At 36.8% G+C, this 24,929-nt stretch overlaps 5 protein-coding genes across 5 annotated transcripts; 3 read left to right on the top strand and 2 right to left on the bottom strand.

Moving 5' to 3' along the window:
* Positions 1–5: 5 nt before the first annotated feature.
* LOC127247456 (trigger factor-like protein TIG, Chloroplastic) lies at positions 6–5,030 on the top strand. Its single transcript, XM_051269289.1, has 13 exons — positions 6–371; positions 586–669; positions 919–1,047; positions 1,221–1,309; positions 1,662–1,845; positions 2,070–2,160; positions 2,692–2,846; positions 3,346–3,438; positions 3,552–3,644; positions 3,860–3,940; positions 4,051–4,200; positions 4,485–4,580; positions 4,698–5,030. The coding sequence occupies exons 1-13, from the start codon at positions 102–104 to the stop codon at positions 4,773–4,775; spliced, it is 1,593 nt and encodes a 530-aa protein (XP_051125246.1). The 5' UTR covers positions 6–101; the 3' UTR covers positions 4,776–5,030.
* A 118-nt stretch (positions 5,031–5,148) lies between these two features.
* Positions 5,149–8,961, bottom strand: LOC127247457 (phosphatidate cytidylyltransferase 1-like). The gene is made up of 12 exons (XM_051269290.1): positions 8,848–8,961; positions 8,243–8,376; positions 7,795–8,048; positions 7,528–7,679; positions 7,234–7,375; positions 6,743–6,899; positions 6,314–6,361; positions 6,140–6,226; positions 5,890–6,018; positions 5,762–5,818; positions 5,534–5,617; positions 5,149–5,378 (listed from the first exon to the last, which is right to left on the bottom strand). The coding sequence occupies exons 2-12, from the start codon at positions 8,321–8,323 to the stop codon at positions 5,298–5,300; spliced, it is 1,272 nt and encodes a 423-aa protein (XP_051125247.1). The 5' UTR covers positions 8,324–8,376; positions 8,848–8,961; the 3' UTR covers positions 5,149–5,297.
* Positions 8,962–10,220: 1,259 nt separating this feature from the next.
* Positions 10,221–14,341, top strand: LOC127247947 (65-kDa microtubule-associated protein 1-like). Its single transcript, XM_051270041.1, has 10 exons — positions 10,221–10,384; positions 11,303–11,390; positions 11,498–11,701; positions 11,837–12,085; positions 12,173–12,388; positions 12,695–12,850; positions 12,934–13,245; positions 13,396–13,483; positions 13,563–13,711; positions 13,792–14,341. Exons 2-10 carry the CDS (start codon positions 11,319–11,321, stop codon positions 14,095–14,097), a joined length of 1,752 nt encoding a protein of 583 aa, XP_051125998.1. The 5' UTR covers positions 10,221–10,384; positions 11,303–11,318; the 3' UTR covers positions 14,098–14,341.
* A 435-nt stretch (positions 14,342–14,776) lies between these two features.
* On the top strand, positions 14,777–17,957 carry LOC127247985 (protein HOMOLOG OF MAMMALIAN LYST-INTERACTING PROTEIN 5-like). The gene is made up of 6 exons (XM_051270106.1): positions 14,777–14,983; positions 15,135–15,235; positions 15,640–15,749; positions 16,516–16,591; positions 16,670–16,810; positions 17,043–17,957. The coding sequence occupies exons 1-6, from the start codon at positions 14,890–14,892 to the stop codon at positions 17,796–17,798; spliced, it is 1,278 nt and encodes a 425-aa protein (XP_051126063.1). The 5' UTR covers positions 14,777–14,889; the 3' UTR covers positions 17,799–17,957.
* A 1,765-nt stretch (positions 17,958–19,722) lies between these two features.
* On the bottom strand, positions 19,723–21,880 carry LOC127247786 (indole-3-acetate O-methyltransferase 1). The gene is made up of 4 exons (XM_051269804.1): positions 21,616–21,880; positions 21,127–21,543; positions 20,435–20,710; positions 19,723–20,358 (listed from the first exon to the last, which is right to left on the bottom strand). The coding sequence occupies exons 1-4, from the start codon at positions 21,724–21,726 to the stop codon at positions 20,005–20,007; spliced, it is 1,158 nt and encodes a 385-aa protein (XP_051125761.1). The 5' UTR covers positions 21,727–21,880; the 3' UTR covers positions 19,723–20,004.
* Positions 21,881–24,929: the final 3,049 nt, after the last annotated feature.

Genomic DNA, 24,929 nt, shown 5'->3' on the forward strand with positions numbered 1-24,929 from the left:
GACCTCCTAGCTTTCGTTGAATTATCTTATCCTGCGTAGCGTTTTAAACCTCAGATTTTATTGCAGAAAGGATTCTGGGCAACCTGCGAGTCCGTCCGACAATGGAGACCTGCTGCGCTAGAGCGGCGCAGACATTCTTCCATTTCAAGCCGGCTTTAGTACACCTTTCACCTTCTTCTGTTTCACTGGTCCAAAGCCGTACCTATAAACCCGTTGAGAAAAGAGGTCAATTTCCATCAGTTTTGTCTTCTCGTCACTCGCCTCGCCGGACAATTTTGGCATCCTCAGCTCCGGCGACGGCTGACAACACCGTTGATGACAAGCTTCCTGCTGATATTTTAGTTACCGAAACCCCTGAACCCAATTCGAGGGTGTGTTTTCTTTCTTTTAATTTTCTTTGTTTCACCGGGACTGAAATGCGTTTTCTTTATCTCTTGGCCTGCCTTTGATATTCATGTTCAGCAATTGATATCTTTGTTCACAGTTGCCTTAGGCATTGTCGAAAGAATTGAATTAGTTATTGATATAGTCTTATGATTGAGGTTTTGAGATACATGGGTGGCCTTAATTTTGTCCTATCTGCAGGTCAGAGTGAGTGTAGAGGTTCCTGCTGAAGTATGCGATGATTGTTACAGAAGAGTGATTAATGAGTTTATGAAACATGCAAAGGTATTTCGTGGTTTTTAGTATTGAAGCTAACTGATGCTCTACTGTAATTCCAAGTGGATATGATAGTTAGTTCATACTCATACTCATATATATATATGTATATATGTATCTATATTAATTACGGTGTGCTTTCCTACCTGATGGTTCATGCTCACAGGTCTTGCTGAATACAGCTATGTGCTTGTGTTTGTTCGATAAAAACCTTTCGACTGTCATTAACCACACCTATAATCTACACGTGTTTTCCAGGTCCCTGGGTTTCGCCGGGGGAAGAATGTTCCAGAGAGTATTCTTGTTGGTTATGTCGGGAAGGAAAATGTTAAAAGGGCTACAATTGAATCTATCTTGAGGAGGACTCTTCCACATGCCATGTCATCGGTATGTTTTTTGTTATTATTTTTATGCGGAAGAGGACCATTTCAGTTTATGTGGAATGCAAATTTATTATTGTGCTAAGTAAGATATTTGCCACTTGTACTTGATAACCACACTGTTTTCATATTTTTGGTGGAGCTGCTTTTTTACTGATTCCATAACTATCTTACTACCAGGTAAGTGGAAGAGCCTTGGAAGATTCAATCCGCATTTCAACCAAATTTTCTGAGATGGAGAGCTCCTATTCCTCCATGAGTTCTATGAGGTTTCTTAAACATCCCATCTTTCCTTCCAGCAAATATAGTACTATTGATGAACTCGCATCTTGATTTCATGAAAATAACTGTTGTTCTATAATAGAAGTACTCTACTTGTTGCTTAGTGCTTTTCATTTATTTCTATTTGCGTTATATGGCTGGATTTCTTATGTCTCTGATTTTCAGTTTTTGGTCTCCTCTAAAAACAACAGGTGTGTGTTTTTACTGATGTCTCTCATACCCATGCTATGGCTATGCATTCTCCTTTGATATGTTTGAAGACATGAGTACTTGAATTATTACAACATGCTAATTTTCCTTTGTATCACTTTCATTAAGTTTGCTTCCAAAATTGTATAGGTACGATGTTGTTGTTGATGTTGTGCCTGAACTGAAATGGATTCCTGAGGATGGATACAAAAATTTGAAGATTGTTGTTGAGATAGATAAGGAAATAGATGCTCAGACTGCAATGGAACAAGAATTAAGACGCCGTCACAAGGCCCTTGGTGCACTAAGAATAGTAACTGACAGAGGGCTTGAGGTAAATTGATCATGGTTTAGCTCCAGTGACATGTACATGAGTCTTCTAGATGGTTTGTTGTATCAATCTATTTTTTCGGTCTAACCCTGAATTCTGATTGTTTATATTGTTAATTACATGGAACTTCACAAAAATGATTGAATTGTTCTTCTAGTATTGCTATTTATAGATAAATGATGTTCTTTACATTTGCTTAATTTATTGAAAACTCTACATGTCTACAGATAGGTGACGTTGCAGTCCTTGATATAACAGCCAAAACAATAGAGCAAGACGAATCAGCTGTCCAAAGCATCCCTTCTGCTGAGAGCAAAGGTGTGTATCGAAGTAGTTGGTGTATGATTCATTACTGTCCTCCATGATAAGTTTCCCAATATTTGATACTTTACCATATGGTCTGTGACAAAGCGAACATGTAAAAAAACTTATCTTCTTTGAATAAGTATGTTTGAACTCTTGGGATGGGTGTTTTGATATTCTACATTCCATGACTATCTGATTTGAGAATGCTTATTTTGATTGATTGATTGCTTCAACTGAGAAAATACTTTCTGGGAAGTCCATCATCTCTATAACTAATGTCAAATTTTCCTGATTTATGAAACTAGTTGAAGGATCTCATATGTTGATAGAATGTTCTTGGTTATAGAATACTCATCTGAAATTCTTTTCCCTGTCAGAACCTATTACAGCAAACCTGTCTATAAAAAGTTTAAAAGCTACATATATTCATTTTGTCACTTGTATGTGTAGACTATGTTTTGCAATATCTCAGATGATTGCAGCCTGCAGGTGCATTCTGGTTATGGCGCATTAAGTACTTCCCACTTTCATGTTGTTTTACAGGCTTCCAGTTCGACACCGAAGATGGGAATAACATCCTTCCAGATTTCCGGGACTCAATAATTGGGATGGAACGGGGTGAAACTAGATCGTTTCCATATTGCTTTCCTGATTCTTGGAAGCAAGAGGATCTTCGAGGAGTGCGTGCGCAGTTCACTGTGAGTTCCTTCTCTTGATCTCAAGTCTCAAATGAAATGCATTAAAGAATTGAACAAATTAGGTGATACAAATCTGACATGGTATCAGAGAGGTGAACATTGGAGTCTTACCAAAGCATTTTAAGAATTGTATTGACATACAAAAATGCTGTTTAGAGATGTGCATACAATCCTGATGAAGCACTTCTAAAAAAAAGTTTGTATGTTCCTCAGAAGGGACTAATTATACCCTAAAATATCAACAATTAAATCAAATCAGTTGCCTTTACAATGTGGAACTATGTGTGATTGATCATATACTGTCTTGTCTATTTTAGAAAAGAAAAATTGTTCACATTCACAAACTTTTAGTCCAAGAATCTTTTGATTATTTTTATCTTTGTTGAGCGGATATCCGTAATGTTCTTTTCTCGGTGAAACAGTTGCTAGTTTTGTAAGAGCTAACAATATGTCCGGCCAATTGGATATCTATAATCTCTATTGCCGGCATCTGTTTTAGGTGGAGTGCAAGGAACTGTTCTACAGAGATTTGCCTCAACTGACCGACTCAATTGCTGAAAAGATGCTGCCTGGATGCGAAACCATCGATGAGGTAAATTGTTGCACCTGGGAACTTATTTCCACGCCATGGAATTCAAAATGAATCTAATTCCTCATCGCCTACTTCACTACATCTCACTGACAATCTGTTATGAGTATCCATAGGTTAAGGAAACCTTACTGCAAAAATTTCTTGAAGTGGAGCAAACAGCCAAAGAACAAGCTACAGATAATGCTATTCTCGACCAGCTTCATAAGGTTCTCTCCTATTTATGTCAAACTGCTACTACTTACCAGACCTTTCGCTAAAATACAAGCACTTGTTGTTGGGCGAGCTTTTTCGTGGTCTAGTCTTATCAATAATAATAGTTTTAGTTGTTTGGTTTCATAACAGCGTGTGCGGCTAGTTTATCTACTTCTACAATTCCGTCTCTTCCATAAAGCCTGAGCTCACGATGTTGTGCTTATTATAGATGGTTGAGGTTGATATTCCACCTTCTCTGTTCGAAGAACAAGGCAGACAGCTGTATGGAGCACAACTTCTGCAAATTCAGGTGAAGATCTGCTCTTCCCTTTCCCTTCAGAAATAAATTTTTTATGTTTTCAACTATGAGTTTTCCGGCTTATGTATATTATGCATATTCTTGTTGGGATTTGTTATTAGGCAAACATGAAAATCAATGAACAACAGTTGGCATCTTTATCAAGCCCCAAGGCGGTTCGGGAGTTCCTAGAAAATCAGAAAGAGAATATAACCAGCATTATCAAGCAGAATTTAGCCGTTGGTGACATATTCAAACGTGAAAATCTGCAGGTAGAAAATTATTCTTTATGTAAAGCTCTCTTCATCCAATAATTTATGAAGCCATGATGATGACTAAAGTCCTGGTCTTCCGAAGTTTCAAGAAACAACCGTTTTTTTATTTATCATTTGTCTTTCTACATTCATTAAGTTATTAGTAGAAAGGGTATCTCGTTGTACATATCTGTTGCTAGCTATACAAGCATGTTCTTGAACTATGAATACTAGTGCAAATGAGTTATTGCCGAAGTTTATCAGGTGGCAAGAAATGCATAACTCTGTATTCTGTAATACAGATAATGACAGAGGAGCTAGTGAAGGAGGTTGAGAATTCGATTGCTGAATTCAAACAACACAACCAAGAATACGATGAAGAGCGCATCAAAGCACAGGTCACATTAGCTTCTGTGCTCTATACCTATCGTTCTATATTCATAAAAGGGCATAACATTCAGTGGAATGATTGACAAAATAGCATACGGTAGAATGATTTTTTCATTGTTGTGTAGGTTGAAGAAGTGCTCGAGGGAGCAAAAGTGCTCGAATGGCTGAAAGAACGTGCGGATATCACCTACATAACAAAGTAACAACATGCCTACCGTCTTTTGTGGGGCGGTGCAACAAAGAAAATATGCTATTAAGGCAATTGGGAAATTGCAGTCCTCTTTGTTTCGGCGTTAAATGGCCGGCAAACATCTTTCCAGGTTAGTGTATTTTGCCACTGCATATTCATAGATTAGAACTTTGCAGAATGGATATTCTTTTAACTATGGACTGCTATTTTTAACTATGTGAAACTGCGAATTGAGATTTCAAATAGATAAATAAGAGTTTAAGCTGCATTTATAAGTAGCATGTAGGGAAGTTCCTTTCTATATATAATCTTTGGTTCTGAACAACGGAATCAGAATGCTGCATTTGCCGTAGCATGGTTCAAACTTGAAAGTTTTTTATGTCAGCTAATTTAAAAATGGCTGCTAACCAGCCGAAAATGCCGGAGAGCTGGCCTGGATATTATGTACATTTCTACCTCTGTTAGCAGGAAAACACATTATGAAATTTACAACCTGAGATGTGTTTGTTTTGCTCCGTCGATGGCTGAAGCTCCTCTAGGTTTTCTGCTGTTTGAATATTTGGCCAAGCATCAAATACAATCTTTCTTGGTCTTCAAAACTCAAGTTTTTCTGTATCTGCAGACAGAGAATGCAAAAAACAGAGATCTCATAGCAATTTAATTATCAGGATGGTATTTTAGCCTTTTGGTATAACATAAGTAAACACAGCTTCCATATGTGTTTTGCATCTTTTGTAATATAATATAATGTGTTGAGAGAATATTACAGACCTGATCCAAGAAAATATCTATAGTGTTCATTTGAGGGAGGACAAAGGACTGAAAATAGATGTAGGCAAATATAGCCATAACCATCTGTGCACATAAGGAACATAAATCAACAAATATAATAAGTCAATCATATCACTCAAGTTGTGATTGTGAATCTGCCTCAATGGCCATAATAACAAAAGTAGTTCCAAAAAAAAAAGTAGTTTAACCTTTTTAGTAGCAACATACCTGGCAATCCATGCGATCTGTGAAACCACCATGCCCGGGAATGCTATCACCAAAGTCCTGGAGAATGGTTGGTTCATGGATTATAACCGGCTACCGGAAAGTGAGATTGTCGGGAGATGAATGCATACCTTGATCTTGAAAGCTCTTTTCAAACCACTGGCAAAGAAACCACCAAATGGTGCAATGATTGATGCAAATAAGCCAAGACACAATGCGTGCCATTGCACTGGCATGATATATACTCCCCTCCATGGGAACTGTAAAAATTCATTACGACATTACAATATGTGCTGAAACTTTATTCATGTGATCGACATTCATGGATTAGCATATCTGGGATGTCATTTTAAAGCTTTGACTGTATGCTAGAAAACTCACAAATTGAGGGAGCCATTTAGGGAATGAATAGTACTCTGGCTTGAAAATTGGTGCCGGGTCGCAGTAAAGCCAACCGATCGATAGATCCTGCATTCACTATTAGAACAATAACGATCCACAACAGGTCTGATTCTAACATGCAATTGTGGTGAGAATCTTAAAAGCCAGAAATACCTTTCTGGGGCATGTCATCCATGGGAACCGTCCCAAGATATTTGAAATCTGCAAAATGTAATGATTTAATTCTTTACCAATTTTTTTTACAATATCATTGATCATTCCACTATTTCTGATCTATCACATGTGCTTCCATTGGCATTGCACGCATCTAACACATCTCATCATATTAAACAAATCAGGGAAATGCTACATAACAAGAATGTTGCTAAAATTATTCCATTGTTTATGTAGTTATAAAAAGCTAGCATGAGGTGTGAAGAATACGTAGTTAATGTAACTCTTATCCATTGATCTTGATCGACGCAGGAACAGACTGTTGTTGATAGAAGAAAGCTTCAATTCTAAGCATAAAACTATTTAAATCCAAACCAGGATAAAACATGCATGATCATCATTTTGGTCCTTAGAAGATTATATAATTACCAAAAATGCAGACAACACAGTCGCGATCGATCCTCCAATAAATCCCTCCCATGTCTTCTTTGGAGATAGCTTGATCAAAGGCGTTCTACCGAAGAAGAAGCCAAAAAAGTAGGCCGAAACGTCATTCATTGCTATGAGGGATGCAGGTAGAATAAACCTGTAGTCACCAAAATGTAAAATTATTAACAGGAGATGCCCAAAAACAAAAGCAAAAAAAAATAAAAAAAATAAAGGAATTGTTCTGGTTGAGATCAGGACAAAGCAAAAAGATCAGAAAGAAGTTTCATGGTTATGGAATGGCATGAGTCGAAACACCAAGGCACTCAAGAAGAACAAACTAAACACCTATTGACATTAAGCTTTCTACCACAAAATCTTCACACATTAAATTCCTTGGAGACTTTTGAAGTTTAGACGAACAAGATGTGTATTAATGATCCATAGTTATAAGCCACAATGAAATTAGTAGGTAGTAACAAGTATCCCATTACCAGAAAATTCCTTCAAATATATTAGCTACTGTGAATGAAGACTGTGTGAAAACCACTATAAGAATCATGTGTGTCCATGCGTATTGACCGAATTGATACAGGTACATCTTCTTCTTCAGAGTAAGAATAAACCACACCATTCCTGCAATGACATACTGCTTCAAATTACTCAATACAAGTATATAAAATTTGAATTACTCAATGCAGATTATGTTAAAAACATAAAAGAAGCTGAAGAACTATATAAGTACATCAATGTGCACATAGAACAGGACTGCTCAATTCAAGACATACCTGCAACATACAAAAAATAACAAATGACCATGTGATATTTGATGAGGCCATTCACAAGTCTGTAGAAGAATTTATCTGAAGCTACTGTATTAACAAGATGTTGACTAAGAATGCGGCCGTACACATACAACATCGCTGTGAAGAAAAAATACCTGCAAAATAACAAATTGAACGCTCAATTCAATGTTGAAAGACAGATACTAATATCCTTGAATGAAGGTTTAAGGAAAGATGGACAATTTTACACAATGATAGGACTTTTGGTACCAATTTATAAGCCAAAACCCCGGAAGGCGCTTGTCTTCATGAGCTCTTCTACGTAAATGAAATAGCTCGGTTGCCATCATTATCTGGATGACAATCACCATCGCACAGATATAAAGATGCCCCAAGTACAGAGTGAGTAAAACACTCGCAAGCATCCATAACGACGAGTATGTTCTAATCCACATGGATTTATATTTGTTTTGATCATTAACAAGTAACTTTTCTCCATTTAGTTTGCTCACATCTGGAAAAACCTGCAAGCAAAAATGACATTATCATTCAAGCAAAAAGTTATTAGTTCAGAGTAAAGAATGAGTTCTTTGAGCTAAGAAAAATGAAATAATTTTTGAAGAGTCTTTGCAACTTTGCATTGCAAAGTTCTTCCCCTTTTACAGAAATTACTCACTGAATTCACCAAATTCCAAAAATGAGATTACATGCTAATCACCTCTAATGACTTTGAACGTGTTCGATGCCGAACTCGATGGGAAGGTGTTGATGGTAAAGGTGGACTGTTTTCCTTCTGCATTGTATCGAACCTTATCCTCACAAAGAAAGGATTTATGAAACATAGCAAGTCTACTGCATAGTAACATTGAGAAAATGTCAGACAGAAAAGAGAAGATGCACTATAATATCATCAAATATAGTACAACAAAAGAGTTTCCTGAAGAGAGAGAGAAAATACAGGTAATATAAGCAATGGCCATATCCATCGCTCCTACCATCAATTCTATGTGACAATCTATTGAGAAGAACTCCAACTTTGTTACAAACTTAAATTTCATCTATAAACAATCTCTGCCACATTTATATTCAAACAAAAAGTTTCAAAACCGAATAAAACACCAGTGATAATTCAATAATGTGCTCGAGATAATCCGAATCACACATTTCTCAATAAACACAACAACAAGGAAATTAACGATGAATACCATAAAGCACGTCGCAAATTCTTCATTATCCAAAATTTGCAACAGAAAAATGCACTGAAGAGTTGAAGCACAAACAAAACAACATACAACAATCCTGCACGAATAGGAATCGCCATACCTTCCAATATTTATATATGCTCGTAGCTTACGGCCAAAACCTGCCGCTCCTCCAGCTACACGACGAAAAGCGACCAGAGGCAGACATAGACGCAGGCACCATTCCCATCTCTGTCAAATCAATATCAACAAAGTTTCCATTGCTGGAAATTCTAATTACTGTTATTGTCATTAAGATTAACAAAACAGAAAGAAAGAGGAATTCATGTCCACACAAACAAATTCCCGCCAAAAACGGGTGCCCTCTCTGATTGCTCCACCTACACGTGTCACCTCTTAATATTATTAATTTATTTAATAACGTAAATAATATATATATATATATATACATATATTTTTACCCCACACATATATACAAATCGATTTTGGCACAATAATTAACTCATTTAATTTCTCTGATTTTGTTTTTTTTTTTTTTTTTAAAAAAAATAGATACAATGGATGGCCCAATTAGGGTCCCCTAATAATCAATTTTGCAATTAAACCCCACCAACAAAAACACAAAACACACAATGTTAAGAATAAATGTCTAGAAACCCCGCTACCCCCCCCCCCCCCCCCCCCCCCAAAACCTGCCCCCTACAACACCCACATCACATGCCTCCACCCTATAACACAATACTAGTCATTTAAATAACGTCAAATATCGAAATTATCGCCTCAAAAGGAAGCATGTAGCTCAATATAGCTATTTTAATTATAATGGGAGGACTGGTTTCATTTGTTCGTATTAACTTTATTTATGTAGGGAATTAATTTATTACCGAAAATTTAAAGTGAAACTTTTATCTGGACTAAGAATGACTTTTTTCCAATGTGGAAAGGGAATCATTATTATTAACTGAACAAAAAATAATTGGAAATTATTGTGCCAAAATCAGATACCCACTCATGACTAATTGAGGAATTACAAGATTTGATTTTGATTTTGATTTTGATTTCCATGCAGGGTGATGGGTGTTAGCAATTTAGCATGCAGTTTATATAGTATTATTTTAAATTAATTTAAATTAAATAGAATAGTGATGACACCTAGCAATGATTGAGACTTTTGCCCTCAAAATCTTCTTATCTTCTATCACCCATCTTTCCCTACCAATTATTAAATAATAATAATAATTTAAAAAAATGTCCACGTTATATCGACAGTGTGTTGAATTTACATAATTACCCCTCCCTAATCAGCCCCTCAATTGACGATCTACATTCTCTTCAAAGAAAGACCCGACCCGGCCCGACAAACAGCAGTGTCATGTTTCGTAAATAACTCCACAAACCAAGGGCAAAAAAAATTTATTTTTATTTCTATATAATCGTCGTCTGCTATACTGCATTGACTGGAAACGACGTCGCATCTGTCTGTGATAGCCCACACTCTTACTCTCTCTGCCCTTTCCGACTGACTATATATATCTTTTCGCCTTGTCATGTGCTTTCACTCTTCTCCACTGTCCTTCCCAGCGCCAGCAGCTAGAAAATAAGAAACGCTCAGATCTGAGATTGCGTCCGACGAAACGCGACCGGGATAGCGCGATCTGGTGAGGTTTTGTACTTCGTAGCTGCTTGTTTTTGTTTTCTGTGTTTCGATTTTTCCAGAATGGTCGAGTGTGTGGTTGGTTGCGTGGTGTTGACGAATGATGCTACTTGTTACGGAAATTTCTCTTGTTAATAGATATTGTTTCGTGGAGAGATCTAACTGTGTGGAGGTGGACATGTAGGATCCTGCGTGGTAATGTAGTGTCTGGTGTATCTGGATTGTGTGTGTGTATGGTGGTTCTGTTTGGTATTTTTTTTCCCAAATTGTATTTTTATTATTTTTCTTGTTTTCTTAATGAAAAAGGAAGGATTTTGGTGCTTGAAGAGGCTGATTTGTTGGCCGACTTGGTATTTGGTTTGATTTGAATGTACTGGAGTTCCGCCATTTTCGCTTAGATGCTTTCATAGACTGTCTGTTCATTAAAAAGGTTTGTTTCCAAGAAATGCTTAAGTGTTCAAGTTGATAGTTTTTAAAGGATCTATAAATGATGATGTATGTTTATCGAAATTGGCTTGCATTTCTTAAAACAACGCCGCCAGCTGTGTTCAATTTATTTATTTTTTTATAGAAGGAAATGAAAAAATGCAGGCGTTTGGGCAACTGAGCTGGTAGGAAGCATTTTTTGGCTCACTGTTTTTGAAAATTCTGTTTATTGTGATTTTTGGTGAGCTGACAATTGATGTGAAGGTTGTGATATCTTTGTATTTTCCTTGGCCAACTACTTGGCTCTGTACGCATGTCAGGGCTTACAAATTCGAGTGCATTATTGTGGTCGGTTTATTGATTAGGTGTAAGGCATGCTGCAAATAAATAAAATATTCAGTATATTACCAACCCCTCACTTGTGTCATGCTTGCTTCTACCTATGATTCATATAAGACCAATTTATGCTCAAGCACAACACATTGTTATTCTCCAGTTTGAGCAGCTGCGGGATGGCAGCAGTAGATGTTGAAAAGGATATTGTTGGACAGATTACCTGTGGATCTTTACTACAGCAGTTGCAGGTATCTGTTCTGTAATACTTAAAAGACTTCCAATTTCTGTACTCCTACGCCAGTTCCAATTAATTTTTCAATAATATCCACCTGAAATAAATTTTCTTCTTATGCAGCAAATTTGGGATGAAGTTGGTGAAAGTGATGAGGAGAGGGACAAAATGCTCCTTCAGTTGGAGCAAGAGTGCTTGGATGTATACAAGAGAAAGGTTGACCTTGCAGTGAAGTCTAGAGTCCAGCTCCTTCAGACACTGGCTGATGCTAGAGTTGAACTTACCAATCTCCTTTCAGCTCTTGGAGAGAAGACTTATATTGGGATTGTAAGCATCAATTGAATTGCATATATAATGATAATTGCAAGAAGAGTGTACAATCAATGGTATTTGATAAGATGCTTATGGCATAAGAATGTCACATTTGTTAAAATATGCCAATTTCTTTGATTTTCTTCACAGCCGGAGAAAACATCTGGAACAATCAAGGAACAGCTTTCAGCTATTGCTCCTGCTTTGGAAAAGCTTTGGAAACAAAAGGATGAGAGGATTAAAGAATTTTCCGATGTTCAATCTCAAATACAGAAGATATGTGCAGAGATTGCTGGAACGAGTGACCAGATGGAGAGTCCAGTAGTCGATGAATCTGATCTTTCTGTGAAGAAATTAGATGAATTCCATTCACAGCTCCAAGATCTTCAGAAAGAAAAGGTCCGAGATTCAACTTAGGATAGGCAATAGATCAATTGCTATATAATACTTCTAAACCATTTTCGGATTCTTTTCTTGACTTTGCAGAGTGATCGGTTGCACAAGGTTCTTGAGTTTGTCAGCACTGTGCATGATCTTTGTGCGGTCTTAGGCATGGACTTCTTTACGACTGTCACAGATGTGCATCCAAGCCTCAATGATTCTACTGGCGTCCAATCAAAGAGCATAAGCAATGATACACTGTCTAGGTTGGCTAAAACTGTTCTTGCACTAAAGGAAGACAAAAGGCAGAGATTGCAAAAGGTGGATACTTCAGCTCCTAGACAATGTGTTAGACTGAACTTTTATAGAGTCGAACTCTTAAATCTAATTAGATGGACAAAAACTACTGAGCTTGGACTTACCTCCCCCTATTGGTAAAAATGAGTTGGTCTAACTAATGGTCCATTAACAGACATCCTTGATAAGTTTTTACCCGATAGCAACCTAAATAGTATAATGGTCGATTTCAATTGTATTTGCATGATTTTGCTTGCCTTTGATTTTTGTTTCTATGGAATATTTGCATCTTGTCCTAACAGATTTTTTTATTTTCTTTTATTTATTCAGCTTCAAGAATTGGCAACACAGCTTATTGACCTTTGGAACCTGATGGACACTCCACGAGAAGAACGCAGCCTTTTTGATCATGTTACTTGTAATATTGCAGCTTCAGTAGATGAAGTTACTATTCCGGGGGCGCTTGCTTTAGATCTCATTGAACAGGTTTCTAAAGTTGTTTAATTTGAAATTTTCAAATTAGAGAAAATCTTTATTTCTATGATTTAACAGCTTATTCTTGTTTAAAGGCTGAAGTGGAAGTCGAGAGGCTAGACAAGCTAAAAGCTAGCAGAATGAAGGAAATTGCTTTCAAGAGGCAATCCGAGCTCGAAGAGATATTTGCTCATGCACACATAGAGATCGACACCGAGGCAGCTCGGGAAAAAATATTATCACTCATCGATTCAGGGAATATCGAGCCAGCAGAGTTATTGGCCGACATGGATAATCAGATAGCAAGCGCCAAAGAAGAGGCTCTGAGCAGGAAGGAAATATTAGATAAGGTTGAGAAATGGATGTCGGCCTGTGAAGAAGAAAGCTGGCTTGAAGACTACAACAGGGTAATTAACTTTTTATTGGTGCATTCAATTATGGTTAGGAAACAGAAATGGAACCATTTAATACTTTGATGTTGGATCATCTTTTTCGTTGGGTAGTTATTCAGGTAACAGATTCATTTTAGGCTTAAAACATTTTATTCGCGACGACAGGATGAAAACAGGTACAATGCTAGCCGAGGCGCTCACTTGAATCTGAAGAGGGCAGAAAAGGCCAGAATCCTCGTCAACAAAATCCCCGGTACATTTCACAACCATTACAATTTCAATGCCCACCATCGATCTTCCACACAATAACTGATCCTATTTTATTCGAACAGCTCTGGTCGACAGCTTAGTCGCCAAAACCCGCGCGTGGGAGCAAGAACGCGGTCTAACATTCACGTACGACGGAGTCCCCCTTCTTGCAATGCTGGACGAGTACGTAATGCTTCGACAGGACAGAGAAGAGGAGAAAAAGAGGATGCGGGTAAGTATCAATCACGTCGCAATCTGCTCATCATCTTCGAAGATACTTTTAATCACACTCGAATCCTGAGCTTGTTTCAGGACCAAAAGAAGCTGCACGATCAGATGAACAAGGAACAAGAAGCAATGGCGGGTTCGACGCCGAGCCCTCGTGGGGTCGGCACCAAGAAGGTCGTCGGCCCACGAGCCAACGGAGGCGGAGGCGCCAACGGTAGCTCAAATCGACGACTCTCCCTCAACGCCCACCAAAATGGGTCTCGATCGATCAATCGAGACGGGAAGAGAGACAACCGGCCTGTCGCCCCTGTCAACTACGTCGCCATTTCGAAGGAGGATGCTGCGTCGCATGTTTCCGGCACCGAACAATCGCTCCCGAGCACTCCTTAAGACAGCAAACCGTGGTGTTCCTATATCCATATGCAGTATGTATTGTTGTTTTGTGGCATTTGTTGTCTACTTGTAGCAAGATATGTAGCCTTCTTGTATGAGAGAGATATCCCTATGTAGACTGAGCTTTATGGGTATTTGTCGTAATATTGAGCTTTAACTAACCCACATTGAATGTTTAGGTTTTAAAATTTCGTGTAGGCCTTTTTGTTCTCCACATCGATAATACTCCCTCATTCCGGTAGTGAAAAGATAAATATTTTTATTAGTATTGTATAATATAAAAGGTAATTGTATTTGTGAATATAAAATATTTATTATGTTAGACAGGTTGAACGAACATAAATGAAAATGTCATCAAACATAAATGGAAAATGTCAAATTTCCAATGGGACAGAGGAGTATTTTGCTTTAAGAATTACATGCTATGGCTAATTTGTAAATTTTAATTTGGTATTGAATAATTAATAAATAATTTTAAAATATATTAATAAAAATAATTAAAATTTAATAAAAATAATTATAGAGTAAAATTAAAATAAATAAATAATTTAATTAAAATAAAAAATTATAAATTAAAATTTTTAAAATATAGTTTAAATGTACAGTAGTGGGCCGTAAAATGAAAATGAAGTGGGATCAAGATTTTTAATGTCATAATTTAAATTGATTTTTGACAATTAGAAACTTCTCTTTTATCAAAGAGTTTGAAGTTTGCTCTTCTGATGTAACGGAAGTTGACAGGCGACGCGAAGTCACGTCGTGGTATTTCATCTCCTCCGATCTCCGGCGATGGCGACCGACAACGAACCGGCGAAGCTACTCTTGCCTTATCTCCAACGGGCCGACGAGTTGCAGAAACACGAGCCTCTCGTCGCTTACTACTGTAATCGCTGTTTCTCTCTCGGTTTTTTTTTTTTTTGATTAATTTCCCTCCGTCGCCTACTTTGTTAAGAGTTTCCGGGTGCTTGTGGATCTAATTTTTGGGGATTTTTGTGTATCTGTTCGTGTTAATTGTGTTATTTCGTTTCGATCAGGTCGATTGTACGCTATGGAACTAGGGTTGAAGATTCCTCAAAGCGATCGGACTAAGACCACCAACGCCCTCCTTGTTTCCCTTATGAAACAGCTTGAAAAGGTTTTACCTCTTATCATGGAGTGCATATTGGTATATATTAGTAGTACATGTATGCCATTCTAGTGGGCGTTTATATTTCTAGAGATCGATGTTTACATAAGAAATTGACAGCAGAGGGAATCAATGATTCTTATTCGACCGAGTTATAGCTAGCAAGATGTTGATTACACACCGGAGGTTGGTAAGAACTGAGGGACAATTTTGGCGCGTTAAAAAGGGTTAATCTTTTGCAGAGTTTGTAAGGAAATCTAAATCATATCTTGAGTTCAAGCTGAAGTCACATATTGTTTCTTGCATTTAAGAGCTGTAATATGTGATGATATTATTACTTTCTTTTCTTTTAAGTGTTGTTATGCTGTTGCTTAAATAATATGGAATCCTTTTGAGCCTTACACTTTCGGCAGGATAAGAGCTCATTGAAGTTGGCGCCTGATGATCATCTACATTTGGAGGGATTTGCCTCAAATGTGTTTGCTAAGGCAGATAAACAAGATAGAGCAGGACGAGCAGATCTGTATGACCCCCTTTTTTGCAACTTACTTGGTAGACATGATTGGTTTTGTCCTGCACTGTGGTAGCAATTACATGTTAGGAATGCTACAACCTAGAAGTATGTCTGAGCACTGGATAATTCGTATGTTTTGGGATTCATTTAGCTAGTCTAACTGTGCTTTTTAGCTTCATTTCCCCCTCCTAAATACTGTCTAGTAGGATTACGTTTGCTAATCTCCCTTACTCGTTTTTTACTTTGATCTTCTTCTCTTAGTGAGTAGGAGCTGTAGGGTTAGGTGAGAACTTTTTATGCATTATCAGGTAATACGTAAAAATGCCTTGTTTAATGATATGTATATATGTCTGGCAAAAGCAGTTATGTTAGGAAAAAGAAATGCAGAGCAATTGTTTAGAAACAACTCTACTGAGAACATTCGTATGCCCTTGCACATCAATAAAGACTTATTGAATCTTTCCAATGGGAAACAATTTTCTTCTATATATGCAGTTATCCATGCACTTCTTTGCAATTTTCTGAGTTATTCATAGTTTCTGTTGTATCAAGTTTGAAAAAATGTTATGTTTTATTATTTAAAGGTTCAACTAGATTCCTAACCTTACTTCATTAAGAGATCCTGCAAGAGTATTGATTATATCATTGGGTCACGACCTCTCTTTATGTGATAATATACACTTTTAGTTATTTAATGTTGTGTTATTTGAATAATATTCTGTTAAGTTTTTGATCTGCATCTTCTCTTTATTAATTTTCCTTTCTCTTGCTACAGAAATACTGCCAAAACTTTCTATGCTGCAAGCATTTTCTTTGAAATCCTTAATCAGTTTGGCGAGCTTCAGCCTGATGTGAGCATTATATGATTGTGCATTTGTACTCAACCTATTATTAATCATATTTCGTTCTCTAAAAGTTCAATATTCCAGCTCGAGCAGAAACAGAAGTACGCAGTATGGAAAGCAGCGGATATAAGAAAAGCTTTGAAAGAAGGGAGGGAGCCCCACCCTGGTCCTCCTGATGGTGGCGATCATCTGGGGATCCCATCAAATACATCAAGTGTTGAATATGTACGATCCATTTCCTCCTAACATGTTGATTTGATTATTATTTACTTGCTACAAACACTGCAGTAGACTATTAACGCCTTACCTTATAAGCTATGCCTTTAATTTGATGGTGCAATGTTTATTGCACTTCTGTCCTGTATTTGTTCTTGAAACGATTTCCTGATCCTTCTTTCATACTATTGAAAAGGTGAAAAAAAGTTACTGAAGCTCTGTTGTAATGCTGTCTATGCAGGATCTCGGAACAAGCAGAGGTGATGATCCTGCCGGGCCTGACTTGACCAGAGTAAATTCTGCTACAAAAACTTCACCAGATTTAGATTCATCTCCTCAAGGGTATGATAAACCTGATTTTCACCATCCTGCCCATACCCCGACATCCCCAAGTTTTACGCCAACCACACCCTCACCTTCTTTGGGGATTTCTCCATCGCCTAACTACCCCACAGACAATTACCCATCTGAAAATGTTCATCAACAACCCACACCCTCACCTTCTCCAGCAATTTCTCCAATGAACAACTCAGAGCATTCTTTTTATCATCAACCGTATAGCCTCTCGCCATACCAACCAGAACTTCAGCAACACTTACCCCAACAATACCCTTTACAGGATGCATCACCATTGTCGTACCCCAACTTCCAGTCTTATCCTAGTTTCTCGGACAGTAGCCTTCCGGCAGCCCCAACTCATTACCCTTCTTATTATCAAGGCTCTGAAGCTTCCTACCCGGCAGCCCATACTTCAGCATTTCCTCCTGCTCAACACAATTCTAGCGGTAGAAATGAAAGCCTTCATGAAGCCGTTCAACCTCCCACGCAAGAATATGAACAGAAGAGCAATTACCAGCCTCCGCCTGAGAAAATAGCGGAAGCGCACAAAGCTGCGAGGTTTGCTGTTGGGGCTCTGGCATTTGATGATGTTTCTATTGCAGTTGATTACCTTAAGAAATCTCTCGACTTACTGACAAAACCATCAGCTGGACACTGAATTCAATTACAGTACCACTATTGCCTAATACGTTGCATTGTTTGATCATATGTAATGTTTAAAGTGGTCGTGCTTGCTTCCCATGTTCATAAACATATTCCCATGTTCATAAACATATTTGGAAATTGTGGAGTTGTGTGAAAATTGGTTCTTTCTTGAGACATTTGTTGTGGAAATTGATCAGTTGAATCCATTTTGTGCAGTTGGTTTTTTTTGTCACTGACCAAATACAATTATATATATATATATGTATATTATATGTGTGTAATGTATGAATGTGGTATCTATCCTACAAGGGCAAGCCAAGAGATTCTGTATTGTCGAATGTGGTACAAATATTTGTCTTTCTTTACAAACTCCAAAGCTACCCTTGTACTAATACACAAGCTTTGAGAAATTGATCAGCAAAGACATGATGATGTGATGTGCACTGAAAGTAGCAATGGACAATAAACACACCAAACTAAGACACTGAATCTGCAAGATTCCAAATGATTGGGCGGAATTACCAATGCTCAAACTTACAATATTGTTCTCTGAGAATACGTCCAGCTGCACATGGTCAGATCACTCCTAAGTTATTCTTGTCCATATAAATCATCAATTCTCACCATTTGATCCATTAAAAGATTCCTCTTCTCCTTCTTCTTCGCTTTTGTCGGAATGGGGGTGAGTTTCTGTGGTCTCCGATGTCTTTCGAATCCAAAAAGATCTTCCAATCGAGAGGAAGTATGGTGCAAAGAAGAGTGTGGACTAACGATGAGGGTGGCGAAATTAAGGAGGTCGAGAAGCTGCGGATTGTGGGGAGGGAGGAAGAGGCAGCAGTTAGAGGCGACGGAGAAGAAGGAGGTGAATGTTCGCGATGATAATGGCAATTCTAGGGTTTTGACTCTGGAGGAATGGATTATGTCTTCGCCTGCAGGTTTGAACAGTCATGGCAGTGGCGGAGGCGATTCTCTTATTAGAGGAGTATCGTCGTCCAGAAAAATTCATCCGTCGCTCGATGGATGCACGGTGGAAGCTCTGCTTGAATCTATGGAGAAGGAGAAGAAGAAGGAATTGGAGTTGGATACAGATGAAGCTGAAATTAATGGGAAGGTGAAGCAGGAGTTGGAAGCCCGTAGAAGCTCATCGCTTATATTGCCGGCGGCCGGGAAGATGAAGAAGAGAGTAAGTTTTCGATCCCCTGAAATTGCAGACGTCTTTGTGCTCCAGTCGCCACAACTGAAGATGATGAAGCAATAGCATCCTCTCCCTCTACCCGTCTCTCTCTCTCTCTCTCTCTCTCTCTCAATATATATATATATATCTATATATGCACGCACACGTGTGCGTGTACTCTACACAGTGAAGAAGAAGATCACAGAAACGACGTCGTCTCTGTGATGCCGTGATATGAAATTACATATATTAATGGACCTACGTTGCAATTAATTATTCTTGAGAGAGAGGGAGAGATGGATGGGTATCGGGTGGCGGCTACTGCAAGCAACAGTAGTCCAATTACTAATTAATCAATTTTATTCAATTGACTCTCAACTTATTACTAATTATTATTCTGCATATATCATGTGCACCAAAGTTCCAAAGTAAATATATTCGTCGTCCATAAATTAGGGTTTCAGCTGGATTTACGATACTTACAGTATAAATAAGTAGCAGCAGTAGTAGTATTATAGAATCAATCATATATATAAATAAGTAATGTTGTGAAAGAGAGAGAGAGAGAGAGAGAGAGAGAGAGAGACGTGACAAATCGAGAGGTTTGATCCGACATTGAAGTAGCAATTATGGGGAAGAAATTATCAGCAAGATTTGCCTAAAAAGCCAAAGACATATATACATGTCGACTGTTTCAAATGCAGACACAATCATCATCTTCTATCTCCATCACCATCTATGAACTGTTCATTAAAGCTTATTAGCTACCCACCAATGGAAATTGGAATGAATTATTACGAATCAGCATTAAAGTTCACACTTTCCATCTTTATTTATTTCATTTCATTTCCCCAACTTAATTTCCATTCATTCATTAATTAAACCCCAAGTTTTATTCATTACTCCTTAAATATACTCATCCACTATTTAAACCACAATACATACATACACACACATATATATATCTCAAGAATACATCAATAATATTAGTAACTATAATAATAATATTTTGGGGTTGGAGTAATTTAATTAATTAATTAAGTAATTAGGGTAGAGAAAGGGAGGCTACAATGTGGAAGAACTGAAGCTGGTCGAGGAGGTCCTTGGCGTGAGCGGCGGCTCGGCTGGCGACGCGCGAGAAGAGCTCGTCGCCGAGCTGATCCCCAATGTGGGCGTCCACTAGAACGCCGCTCACGCTGCGGCAGCTGTTGGCCAGTGCTCGGCCGACCTCCGCCGCGTCGTCCGGGTGGCTCACCACCAGCGGGCTCCCCCCTCTGCACACCTCCAGCCTATTGATCGCGAATGAGCCGTCGGCTTCCACCACCTCCTTGAAGTCCTCCAGGCTCGGCGCGTACACCGGAATGTTGAAGCTGTCCCGCTTTTCGCTGGAAATCAGCCCCTGCACCACGCCGGAATCAATGGAATTGAATATATATATGTATATATAATTCAGACTAACTAATTAATTAATTGACCTGGTGGACGAGATCATTCCAGGCGTCCTGAAAATGGGTGCCGAAGAGAACGCCGGCGCCGCCCTGGTCGGCCGGGTCGGAGGAGGTCCGACCCAAGCAAACGAGGAACATGGATCCTCCAGTTTTGATCTCCTTGGACCTGGACCTCAAGAACCCTCCCAGATCACTCTGGAACTGCTTCTTGTATGCATTTGCAGTGCTCTCATTGGCTCCCTGGATGAATATTCTTCCTCTGTTGTAGGCCTTCGATCTCTTGTCCATCACCACATCAGGAACCTGCAAATTAACCACTTATCTATTTATTTGATTAATTATTTAATTGTAAAATGTTTTCGTTGAGAAAATCCAAAAAGTGGGGTGGGGTGGGGTGGGTAGGTGAAAAGCATGGGGCTACAAAGCAATTTTTTCCAGATGCTTTTGACATTTTCTGTACCAAAAGCTTTGGAGCTGTTGAGCGTAGTGGTCAAGGGTTCATTTTTATATCATCGATCATCCTCGATAATGTACAAAAAACAAACAAGGGTTGATTGAATCATTTAATTAATTAATTAATAAATTTAGAGAGGGGATTGTCACTTTCACAAATTCATTAATTAAGATATCCATTGAAGACGTCGTTGTTCATCTTTCCAGGTCTATGCTCATTGACATAAATTAATTAAAAAATTATATATATATATATAATTAAATACCTGGGACAGCCAGTGGAGAGAGAAAGCTGAGTAGAACACGTCGACGTAGTTCGCCGGAAAAAGGCGGCGGTAGAAGGTTCCGGGGACGCCGGCGGCGAAGTAAGAGCGGTGGGTGTCTGAAGCGAGGCACTGCTCCATGGTGTCTCCGCCGTAGGGCGGGAGGAGCTGGAAGAGAGTGTTGAAGTCATTGGACGGCAGATCGGAGAAGAAGGCGGAGAATTCCGGCGGGTCGAATCCCGGCGCCGCCTCGTAGCGCTCGGTGATGTGCTTGATGATAACCTCCACCATGTATATGGTGTTGCTCCCGCAGGAGCACCCGAGGTCCGCCACCACGAACGGCCCCTCCGCCGCCCCGATCAGCCGGACTCCGTCGAGGGTTTCTCGCAGAAGGTGGAGCACCGACCGAGCATGCTGCGCCTGCACACAATATTAATTCAATTCAATTCAATTTATCAAAATTAATTAGTATATATAAATTGATTGAGTGACCTGAGCCTGGGAGTTGTTGAGGTAGCTAGATTCGCCTTTGCCTCCTTTCATGCTGAGCATTCTTTCAAGCTTCATATTAGAAACAACCACGTTGTCGCCCATGGGAGCCATTTCTTTCACCTGCAACTTCCTATATATATATATATATGTATGTTTGTATGTATATGACCTACTCTAAAATTGAATAATCTGTATGTATGTATGTATGTATGTATGTAAGGATCAACGTATATCTCAGCTGTACTGTTTGCTGTGATAGGAAATGTTTGATGGTGAAGTTGAGTAACAAAAATGGCGAGTGTGTGGTTTATATAGACAACCCAACCAACTATACATATAGATATATATTTATTTTATCATATATATATATATATATACACTGTAGTAGTATTTTGCTGTCTCGTATACAAAGTAAATACAAATATATGTATATATAAAGCAGTGCGTATTGTAATAGTAATAAAGTTTAGAAGGGGCTAGGTTTAAAAGAGAAAGAAGATAGTGAGTGAGAGTGCTAATCCATAGCCATAGGGGTCACATGCACTGCACCCAAGATTGGCGCCGCATTGATTAAGTTAAGGGTGTGTTTGTTCCGGGTCTGGATTTTGAGTTGGGATTTGAATAGTAAAAATTTTGAATTTGAATAGTTGTATGATGTGATATAAATAGGTGTTGATTGATGTTTTGAATGTAAAATTAATTTTTAGTATAATATAAAAAATAAAAAATATGTGTTTGATTTAATATTTTCAGGGAAAATTGGATGAATAGTATAATTTTGTTAAAATTCTACAAACGAACACTTCTACCCAATGTTTATATGTATATATTTTTCAACTTTGATACTACTAATTAATCTTTTAAACATAAATAAAATCAAATATTTATTTTTCTTGCAATTTATAAAATTAAATGTTACTCCATCTATCAGCAATATTTAGCTCCTTTGGCTGACACAAAAATTAAAAAAATAAAAAGTGATTAGATATATTTTTTGAAATTTAGTTAATAATTAAATAGAATGAAGATATGTAACAAATTTAATAATATTTGTTATAAATAACAAAGGGTAATAATTAAATATTATTTGTTTTTTTACTTTTTTAAACATAGTAATGAGTTAAATTTAACGTAGGTACGAAGAAGAAAAAAAAAAGTGAAAATAAATTTGAACGTACGAATAAAAATATTTTTATTATTTTTAAAAAATTTCGAAACACTTCTATTTAAAAAATTTAAAAAGAAAAGAAAATTATAGACAAATAGTATCGAAAGTGATTAAAAAGTGTACGCAGGGTAAACATAATGCGAAAGATCCAAAAGTAAATTTTATCTAAGTTTTAATTTGTCTACAGCATAAATATCAAAATATGATATGAATTTTTTTTTTCTTTCTTCTATGATTATATAAAAAAGACCATACGAATTTGTAATAAAGACATAAATCATTTAAATAATTTTAAATTTTTACAAATTTCCCAATTAAGAATAATATTATAGGTACAAGAAATGTAAATATATAATCCTTCCTTCATTAGGTAGTAATATTATGGCAACAAAACCAACCCACTTAAAATTACTATATATCTCAAACCAACAACCTTAATTAATTTAATTAATGAGGTTTGCACGGTGGTTATTTAACTATTAATTAATACAAATAAAAATAAAAATATCTTGTAATATTAATATAATTATATTTGCACAAAAATTATACAAATATGATCATATTTTTAATATTAAGTTAATAATGCAGAAGACAAGTATAACTAAGAGGTAGTATATCACATGACTATTCGGATTAAAATATTTTACTATTAAAAAAAAAAAAAATCTCTTACAAAATATCCACACCCCGAACAAGCATAGAATTAGTTCGTAATCCTTACGATCACAAGTCCAATTTTTACACCGCTAGAATATCTTTACAGACAGTCGACTTTGAACATCTTTTGTGTTTTCTTTCTTTGACTTTTCAAAATCTAAATCTATTATAGATTCTGTACTTTTCAGTTTCAATATTTTTGCCACTTCATAATTTTATATTTGTATTTCTTTTATGAATAAATATATATATAAACAATCCTTTTAAAATTTCTTTTATTAAATTAATTTATTTATACTACGCCATAAATTTGTAATGAAATATATAATTTTATAATCCATTTAAAAAATATTTGAAACCCAACAACCATCCAAAATTCAAAATCATCAAAATTAGAACACCGACAGATGTATTATTATTATTATTATTATTATTATTATTATTATAATATAAAATACTCTTATAAAGTAGTCCGACGTAACTACCAACGGCAAAAACGGGTATTTAGTATTTAATTAATAATTAATTAATTTTTTTAATCTCATGATTAAGGGTTTGTAGGCACTAATCAAGCAATCTTGATTACTTTATCTATGGTGTTTGCTGATGCATATCACTTAAAAGCTAAATAATGATGCAGTCATGTTCTTCTGACCAATTAATTAATTATTTAAGTAAAACCACAATTAATAATTCAATCACTATTTTTTTATTTTGTATTTAATATCTTATGCTTTGAATTGATCACAAATCGAAGTCCAACTCAACAATTAAATTTATTTACTTGCAGTTTATAAAACGAAGAAAGAAATATTGAGGCTATAAGACACGTCAAGCGCAAATGTAATTTTTAATACAATATAAAAAAATTAAAATAAATATTTGATTTGATATTTTTTAGAAATTTTTTTAATAAATAATAAAAATTCGGATAAATTTGCCAAAAGAACAGACCCTAAGTTGTTATCAGATTGATTAATTTGTTTGTTCCTAGGCCGGCATATCCCTCCATTGTTGATTGGCATGACAAATAGACGATGAACTTTGGAGCTGTTGACTGCTGCCTATTATTGTCCCGTTTTTTTTTTTATTATTATTATGATGTGGGAATTCGCAGCAGCACTGGGTAATGCCTATTATTGTCCCTTTATTTGGTAAATTGTTGTTGGACACATGTGTTTGATTTGTTGTCCAATTTATTTGTTTTTATTGTGGTGTTTTCAGTTATTTAGTTAGTATTGTGTTAATGATTAATTTATAGCAATACTTTACATTAGAGACAATGAAATTGTTGGTCAATTTATTTGGATGTTTGAAAATCTTTTGGCCACATTCTATTTATTAGTAGAACTTTCTCTCCATTTATCTCTCCAACTATCTATAGATGTAAAAATTTATCCAAATTACATAAATTGTGTTTTTTTTTTTTATAAAAAAATAAAAATAAAAATTGCATTATCAAATTGAGCATTTTATTGTTTTTTTACTG

Source organism: Andrographis paniculata, unplaced genomic scaffold (genome assembly GCF_009805555.1).
Source record: "Andrographis paniculata isolate CXL003 unplaced genomic scaffold, ASM980555v1 Contig32END, whole genome shotgun sequence".
Classification (NCBI taxonomy): domain Eukaryota; kingdom Viridiplantae; phylum Streptophyta; class Magnoliopsida; order Lamiales; family Acanthaceae; genus Andrographis; species Andrographis paniculata.